The sequence below is a fragment of the Cebus imitator genome, unplaced genomic scaffold, assembly GCF_001604975.1.
Source record: "Cebus imitator isolate Cc_AM_T3 unplaced genomic scaffold, Cebus_imitator-1.0 Scaffold121, whole genome shotgun sequence".
NCBI lineage: Eukaryota > Metazoa > Chordata > Mammalia > Primates > Cebidae > Cebus > Cebus imitator.
In genome coordinates this window covers 4,069,078-4,077,910 of record NW_016107436.1, presented here as the reverse complement: position 1 = coordinate 4,077,910, position 8,833 = coordinate 4,069,078, and the positions used below count along the sequence as shown (strand labels likewise).

Genomic DNA, 8,833 nt, shown 5'->3' with positions numbered 1-8,833 from the left:
GCACATATAACCCTGTTTGTACACCAGCCATGTGTATTGCCACATACCCCAAGGTAGAGATTATTCCTTCGCGGTTGGCATTTAACAGACCAACCCGTGTGCCATTACCATCAGTACCATATAATATTAACGTCTTCAGTGGGGTAAAGTCAAGGGCTAGCTGGTATAATACAGTAATGCTGAGGGCAATAATCCAGGACTTATTTAGGGGAAAAATAATCAAAAGCAGTGGTGTTACCAATTTCACAACTATGATGGTAAAGAAAAAGTTCCAGTGAACTCCATACTCAGTTAAATGTTCCTGATAGCCTATTGATTTTATAATGGCTAATCGTCCAATTCCTAGGAAGACCAAGGGCCAAACAGAGTACAATGAGTTTGTAAAGTAACACAATTTGGACCCTTCCATATATTTTCTCCTCCTGATCTCTAGACAAACCATTGCAGTCCCAAAAACAAAGCCACCTACTCCAAAATCCATTGCTCCTGTCCCATAGAGCTCAGTTTTGGCAAATCTTCTGGGAAAAAGTGGGAAGTCCACAGCCAAAATAGCAATAGCAGTAAATGCACTGGTAATTACACGGAAACAGGAGATAGCTGGAATGTATTCTGATTCTACACAGATGTTCAAGAATTTTTCAAGGATTTTCTGGAAAGGAACTCTGGCATAGCAAGTCCTCCTTCGGTATATTTGATAGAACAGCCCTGCCCCAAAGATAATTACAGTGAGAAGCTCAAGGAGAATAAATGAAGCCCAAATGGTCAAAGTGGCTACCATGGGAACTATTAGGACAACAAAGTCAATGAAGAATCTAGTTTTCCAGGTATGTGAAAAAGAACATATGTGCTGTGAGAAAATGATCAGGAATCCTCTGCACAGGATACAGAATGCAGGAAAGCACAATCCCTGGGTGATTTCCAGCACGGTGGTTCCATTGAGGTTACTGACAAAAGCTTCCTTCATCTGCTTTTGAGACATTTTTTTTCTTCCTGTGAAAACAAGAGCAAAGGAATGGATTTGTGAAAAGCAGCATTCTTGTATAATCAGCATACCTGGCTTAATTTTATTCTTATCCCTAGATTTCAGAGCAGAACTTTGGGCCCTAATGATTTCACCTAGGATTTGTGATTCCTCTTCCAAGGATTGTAGGAAGAAGCTTAACACTAATGCATTAGGATAGAACTGTCATACTCATAGTATGAAATTATTGGTTACAAAGCTTCAACTATTCCCAGGACAAGATAGACTTACTAAGTGAATTTGGGGCCGGGCGCATGGCTCACACCTGTAATCCCAGCACTTCAGGAGGCCGAGGTGGGAGGATCGCCTGAGGTCAGGAGTTCCAGACCAGCCTGGCCAACATGGCGAAATCCCATCTCTACTAAAAATATAAAAATTAGCCTAGCGTGGTGGCAGCCGCGTGTAATTCCAGCTACTCAGGAGGCTGAGGCAGGAGAATCGCTTGAACCAGGAAGGCGGAGGTTGCAGTGAGCCAAGATCGCACCATTGCACTCCAGCCTGGGCAACAGAGCAAGACTCCATCTCAAAAAAAAGAAAGAAATGAAAAAGAAAATAAAGCAAATTTGGTATATAAACCCTGAGAATGGCATCATAAGCACATGGGAATTTCTATTATGGAGTACAGTATGTATCACGAAGAGTCTTTGATGAAAATTGAATATACTTTACTAATGAGTTTAAAGCAAATCCAAAAGCTAGCGGGCTACAAGTACATTTTGAAGCTGGGGGCCTTGATTCCAGTTCAGAGCCTCTCTAAATCTACTGCCTCCGTATAAAACGTGAGCCCTGTAGTGATTTCTGGATCCCCACCCAGGCTGGTCCTTCCCTTATTTGCAGACAGCTGTTTTCAGGTTAGGGTGGAAGTAGGTACCATGGGTGCATTAAGAATAGATGTATAGCACACAGTAGTGTTAGTTGTTGTTTTATTAAGGGCTATAAAACACCTCTGAATGCCACACATCGTCTGAAAAGTGGCATACTGGAAGAACACATTTGTTGGTCAAACATGAAGCTAGAGCTTCTCACTTAACATGAACTGAATAAGTAAGTGAATGCATGCATGCATTATGGCCTATCTGGAACCTGCGACAATACCTCACAGTAACCGACTCAAATTAATTGACCTTTAAAAATAAAAAAGTCCGGCCGGGCGCGGTGGCTCAAGCCTGTAATCCCAGCACTGTGGGAGGCCGAGGCGGGTGGATCACGAGGTCAAGAGATCGAGACCACCCTGGTCAACATGGTGAAACCCCGTCTCTACTAAAAATACAAAACATTAGCTGGGCATGGCGGCGCGTGCCTGTAATCCCAGCGACTCAGGAGGCTGGGGCAGGAGAATTGCCTGAACCCGGGAGGCGGAGGTTGCGGTGAGCCGAGATCACGCCATTGTACTCCAGCCTGGGCAACAAGAGCGAAACTCCGTCTCAAAAAAATAAAAAATAAAATAAATAAAATTAAATTAAAAAAAACTAAAAAGTCCTATCGGGGAGCAGCGGCGTATGCCTGTAATCCTAGCGCTTTGGGAGGAGAATCACTTGAGGCCAGGAGCTCGAAATCAGCCTAGGGAATATTGCGAGATTCCCTCTACAAAAGAAAAAAAAAGAAATTAAAAATTAGCTGGGCCCCCTGTAATCACAGCCACTCGCCAAGCTGAGGCGGGAGGGTCGCTGTAGCCCAGGGGGTGAGCCGAGACCGCGCCACTGCACTCCTACCTGGGTGACAGAGCGAGACTCCCGTCTCTTAAAAAAGAAAGTCTTTCCTGACAGACGCCCGATCTGGCTGCACTCTGCCCGTATACCTCATGTGCTCCAATGGTGCCTGCGACTCCGGCAGAGGGTCTACGTGGGCCCGGCCGCCGGACTCCCCCTGCACCAGCCAAACCACGCGGGCACCAACCGCTTCCGCCTCCTGCGAGGCGCTTCCGGCCGACGCGAGCAGCCTGCACTTCCGGGCCGGCAGGTTCCGTGTCCCCGCCCGTAATGGCGCTTGTCCCCGTGTCCCTTGGGCTACCCACTCTTGTCCTTATGTCCTTTGGGCTGATACAGGTCAGATCCTCTCGGGCTGTATCCCTGACAGCAGCGCCTGGAGAGGAAACGGCGCGCCATGCACCTAACGGCGGCCCCTCAGACCCCTCGGCGAGGCCCTGTCAGGGTAAAGGGGTCGGCGGGACCAGCGCAAGGCTCTGCCGCGGCAATCTCTACAGAAAGACCCCCGGCCCTGGGAGCGCCCGAAGGCCCAGGAAAGAAGTGCTTCAGCGCTTCTTTCCCAGAACGTGGGAAGCTGCCGCTTTACCCTCATTTTACCCCAGGGTCGCAAAACATCTCACCCTAGACTGAGCCCACGAGCCAGGCCCAGCGTCCCAACCGAGCCACGTGCGCCCCGCGCTGCGAGTGCGCGCCCCGCCCCTGGGGAGGAGCCGGCCGACCCCCGGCCACTCGGCCGGTGCCTCAGCCGACCGGGTGCGGTCCCAGCTTCCCCTCCTCCCTGTTCCCTCCTGCCCCTCCTCTTCTCTCCCCTCCCGGGTTCTTCCCGCCGACCGACCCGGCCCGTCCGCCTTTCCAGTCTGGCCGGGCGGGGGCCTGACGAACGGCGGCTCGGGCCGTGGGACCGGTGAGTGCCATCCCAAGCCCAGATCTGAAGCCCTCGCGACGCAAAAGGGGCAGAGGAGTCCAGTTTGCCCCGCAGAGCCGAGGGAGAAGAGGGCGTCTCCACCCCCCCTTCCAAAGCGCTGTTTCCCTTCTTTCTTCCCCTTTCCGTTTGACCCTCTTGTGTCTCACGAGCGGGTAGCCCCGCTCTCGGGCCTTTCATGGTCACCCTCCACCTTTCCACCTGGCCGGCAGGGGGCGACCCGGGTGGGAAGAGGGTCCCTACTAAACTCTCTGCCCAGCTCAGGACCCCGGGAGGAGGCGGCCGGTCCCGGGAGGCGTCAGGGCAGCTGCGCCCTTGGCTGGGGTCGTGTCCACCTTCCTGGGAAGGACATACTCTCCCCGTGCCAGGTGCTTCCGGAACGGCATCCCAGTGCTGGATTTAGTGGCACGTCGCCCGGACCAGGAATTCCCGGTTCCCGCCGGGAACCTGGGGGCGGAGCCACCTGGGCTCACGAGATCCTTACCCAGCCCTTCTCAGCGTCTGCCCTCCCACTGTCCTTCATGACGAGAAAGAAACTGAGGCTGAGAAGGTGGAGGGACTGGTGGTCAGGTTACCACTTGCCTTGATTCGGTGTTCCATCTACTCATTACTGTCTCCCTTCTGCCCACAGTGGTCACACCCTTTCCAGAAATTCTTGGCTGGAAACTGCAAAACCGACTAGCGCAGGAGCTGGGAGAACTGGAGAAAACTGGCCTAATCTCACTTGACTCCAGCTGGGGGCTGATGCTGCATCATCATATTTGCAAAGCGCTCTCACAGGTATTAGCCCCTTTTATCCTTCATTTATCCCTATGAGGTCTGGATATTATTACTCCGTTTTTTAAACGAGGAAACAGGAAGGCTTAGAGAGTTCTTGGAATCTGTGGCAGGGGGCTTGGGCTCTGGATTCGAACCCCAAACCTGTTGTGCAGCCCCTCTGGACCTATTGCTTGAGATGAGCTCCCAGTTGAAAGAGCTTTGTTCTTTGGAGCCCTCTACATGGCTTTCCCTTGGATAGGAAAGTGTCCAGGGTCAGTGTGTTCAGCACAGTTCTGATGCCCCTTTCTGCCTGAATTATTCTTTTTCCAGCTTCTAAGGAAGTCCCTATTGCTGGGTTCTTTAAAGACGATGTATTAACGGCCTCAAGAAAGTCTCCATCAGGGTTAATCCGTTGCAGGCATGCCTCATCTCCTTGCTAGGCGTGGTGCCAAGGCCTGCAAAATTCCAAGTCTGAGGGTCACTTAACCATTCTTCAAAGATTGGCTTAGGCCCAGCCTCACAACACCCCACCTCCCAGATGGATTCAGCTCCCTGAAATCCTCACCTTCTTGAAGTTGACACTGTTCACCTGATTAGTGCTCCCAAATGGATCATCGACCCTTAGTCGTAGCGCTTACAGTGTTTGTCCTCTGAGTGAATACTCATATTTGTACTTTGTGTGGTGCTGAGCAACAGTGAGTGTATGATGAAAGTATATTGTTTGCTGAGAAGGATGGCAAGGAAAACCTGGCCGCCCCCACCCCCCAAAGTGGAAAACTGCTTGGGGCATTCTACAGTAGCAAACAGTATATGTATATCATACACCGGTTAAAACAATTCTTTAAGCACGGGGTATGTGACCCTGCCCCCGTGGCTCCCTCTTGGAGAATACTTTGTAGTTTGTCCTTGATCAGTGGTAAGCAGGCATCAGCTGCCTATCTAGTTTATATTGGTTCTATGAGAAAACACAGAACACCTGTTTGTTAATAATAATCACCTGTTCAGAGAGAATAGCTATGTGGGTCAGCATCTGTTCGAGGGTCTCAGCCCAGAGTACTGTTAACCTCCTGAGGCTCTCAGCTCGGAAGGCTGTTGGCCCCCGAATATTCCCGTTTTGCTGTTTTATCTGAGTGTCTGCTTCTTAATGCCTTCATCACTGCCTGGGTGGGGGTCTCTACGGCCATGTTGGTCTCGGTAGTGTGGTGCTGTCAAACCATGACCTCACTGACCTTCACAACCACTCCTTATGAGGCAGATTTAACTGTCCCCATTTTCAAGGTAAGAAATTGAGTTGGGTGATGTGGCTGACCCAGAATCACACACCCAGTAAGTGGTTGAACTATGATTTCCTTACCATACCACACCTTTCCTGGAACAGCAAGAGATGACTCCAGTTTCCCCTCCCCACCAACAACTGGCTACACTGCAATAGGGTATTTCTGTCTAGAGGATAGGGCACAAGGCTTCTCTGTCGCCCCAGTATCTTGTTCCTCTTCCATAGCATACAGACCCAGAGGATTTGCAGCCCCACCCCAAACCCTAACCCTGTAATAAAACTGGCCCAGGCTCTCATAAAAGTTTCTCCTGTCTCCTAATTGGCAAGAGAAAGGACACTCATTCTCTGCCCGGGCCTGCCTTGGTTCTCATTTTGGTTGCTCCTGCTTGGTGGGAAGAATAGGAGTGAGTGAGTCACCCCAGAAAAGCCCTCACCTGTATGTCGTCCTTGTCTTCTCCCTCATGCCACAGGCTCTGGAGTGACTTATCTGAGATTCCTCCAGTACTGAGCCCTTTGTTGGCACCATACCCCAGCCCATGGTCCCATGACTAGGTGGATAGTACTCCTTGTACCTCCTGCAACCCAGAACCCTGGCTGACCACATTGAAGGAGGATGCTCCAGCAGGTAATACCTCAACCTTCGATAACCCAGGCCCTCAAGCACCTGCAGCATCTTTTGCTAGCCCTAACCTGGAAGGAAGGGAGAGCCCCCTTAAAGGTCTTTCTTTTCTCTCCTCAAATTGTTTCTCCAGTGCTTTTTACTCATCACGAAGCTCTTGCTGATACTGAATTTCAACCTGCCTTGTGGTTTTTAGCTCCTTGCTTTGAGATAGGTAAGGTGGGATGGGTAAAGGAATCCTTAGGCCACTTTGGGGATTCTACAGAGGAAGTCCTGAGAGATGTTCCAGCCATCTGAATTGTTGAGACATAGTAGAAGCCTGGGGCTTGCAAGAGCATGTGTTCCTTGAAGCTCAGCCTTAACAAGAAAGAATTAGGCATATGGAGAAGGAAAATAAGCACTCCAGGAAAAGAAGTCAGCCTGTACAAAAACGTAGAAGACTAGCTATGGGAAATATAGAAGGATTCTGAATAGTGGGTCATGGGGTGCATGATCCTCACATCTCTGCCTCTCTGAAAAGGCTACTGTTGCCCCAGGCCTGTAGGATTCCAAATTGCCCTTTACGGTGTAGCTCTATCCCATACCCATATCATCCTTCATGTGTAGCTTCTGGTCCAGAGAGAGTGCCAGTTCGTATTTGCTGAATTTTTATTTTACAAAGTGTTGCCAGGCACTGGGCTGAGGCAGATGATAAAGATGATACTTGCCCTCAGGGAACTCAGTCTAGTGGAGTCTTGGGTAGGTAAGTGCCTGAGACTTAGCAAGGTAGCAGCCAGGTGTGGGGCCTGCCAGCTTCAAGGGAGCCATGGTAGACACTGCCACTTGACCTTCCAGCCACATGGCTCTGGGAACAGGTTTGAAGGTGAGAAGCAGGCTAAACAGTTGACTGCTCTGAGCTTTATTGCTTATTTTTTTAACTTTGTTTCCTCTTAATAAAGCAATAATGTTCACCATAACCATACTAGCAGCTGCTCTGTGTTGAGCCCTTATTATATAATAGGCATTGTAGTAAGCATTTACATGTGTGATTTTGTATAATCCTCACAGCCTCCACCTGAGAAAGATACAGTCCTCTGTGTGTATATATATATTGAGGTGTGTGTGTGTATATCTATCTAGATAGATATACACACACACACATACAGTGCTGTTATTTCCACATTTTGGAGATAAGACTCCAAGAGGTTAAGTGGTTTATTCAATATCACATTATCAGAAATTTGGAAAATACACTGGGCCACCACACAATATGCAATATGCTCTAAAAGCAGCTCTTCTAATTCGGCAATAATATGTGAAGGGCCTTAAAACTACGCATACCCCTTAAGCCTGCAGTCCTGCTTCTCAAAAATGATCCTGCATAAAGGCCATAAGAATGTCAGTGTATATAAAACCATTTACACTTGTAAAAGAATTGAAAAGGCCACAATGTCTAAATAGTAGACTGCTTATAGTATATCAGTATAATGGAATAAAGCAAGTTACACAAAAGTGTAATACTTTTCAGTGTTTTTAAAATATGTATTTAGGGGGAAATTTTATGATATTCCCTAAAATGTTGGTTATTTCTGGGTGGTATGCTATTGGATTTTCATGCTCCTTTTGCTTATCTCTATTTTCCACTTTTTTGGAGACGGAGTCTTGCTCTGTCCCCCAAGCTGGAGTGCAATGGTGCCATCTCCGCTCACTGTAACCTCCACCTCCCTGGGTTCAAGTGATTCTCCTGCTTCAGCCTCCCAAGTAACTGGGATTACAGGTGTGTGCCACCACACCCAGCTGATTGTTGTATTTTTAGTAGAGACGGGGTTTCACCAAGTTGACCAGCCTGGTCTCAAGTTCCTGACCCCAGGTGATCTGCCCACCTCAGCCTCCCAAAGTGCTGGGATTACAGGCATAAGCCACCATGCCCAGCCTCCAATTTATTTTTATTTTTATTTTTAATTTTATCAATGGGGTCTTAGTCTGTTGACAAGGCTGGTCTCAAACTCCTGACCTCAGGTCATCTACCTGCCTTGGCCTCCCAAAGTGCTTTTGCAGGCGTGAGCCGCTGCATGCAGCCATAAGACCCTGTCTCTTTAATAAGGCCAGGCACGGTGGCTCATGCCTGTAATGCCAGTACTTTGGGAGGCTGAGGCCAGCAGATCATCTGAGATCAGTAGTTCAAGACCAGTCTGGCCAATATGGCGAAATCCCATCTCTACTAAAAATACAAATATTAGCCAGGCATGGTGGTACATGCCTGTGGTCCCAGCTACTTGGGTGCCTGAGGCATGAGAATCACTTGATCCTGGGTGGCAGAAGTTGCAGTGAGCTGAGATTGTGCCACTGCACTCCAGCCTGGGTGATAGAGTGAGACTCTGTGTCCCCCAAAAAAAAAAAAAAAATAGAAAAGCCACTTTTAGAAGAACAGCTAACTATTTTTGGCAGATTCCAGATGGCCTTTCTAAATCCTTCATGTGTTTATGTGCTTATGAGTATCTATAAGGTGTGTACCATTATCCCATTTTACAGATAAGAACTTTAAAAAATT

At 48.7% G+C, this 8,833-nt stretch overlaps 2 protein-coding genes across 5 annotated transcripts in view; one reads left to right on the top strand and one right to left on the bottom strand.

Moving 5' to 3' along the window:
• PIGW (phosphatidylinositol glycan anchor biosynthesis class W) overlaps positions 1-3,414 on the bottom strand; it is a 4,826-nt gene extending 1,412 nt beyond the window's left edge. The window contains exons 1-2 of one of the 4 annotated variants that reach the window (XM_037742491.1): positions 3,348-3,414; positions 32-990 (exon numbers count right to left, since the gene is read on the bottom strand). In XM_037742491.1, coding sequence (XP_037598419.1) covers positions 32-979 — 948 coding nt within the window. In that variant the 5' untranslated portion in view covers positions 980-990; positions 3,348-3,414. Of the gene's footprint in view, positions 1-31; positions 991-2,116; positions 2,188-2,733; positions 2,933-3,347 lie in introns of those variants that run through there. The other 3 variants (XM_017539846.2, XM_037742490.1, XM_017539847.2) reach the window with 3 other exon arrangements.
• Positions 3,415-3,478: 64 nt separating this feature from the next.
• MYO19 (myosin XIX) overlaps positions 3,479-8,833 on the top strand; it is a 48,470-nt gene continuing 43,115 nt past the window's right edge. Inside the window, 2 exon segments of the mRNA XM_017539844.2 lie at positions 3,479-3,631; positions 4,281-4,429. Coding sequence (XP_017395333.1) covers positions 4,394-4,429 — 36 coding nt within the window. The 5' untranslated portion in view covers positions 3,479-3,631; positions 4,281-4,393.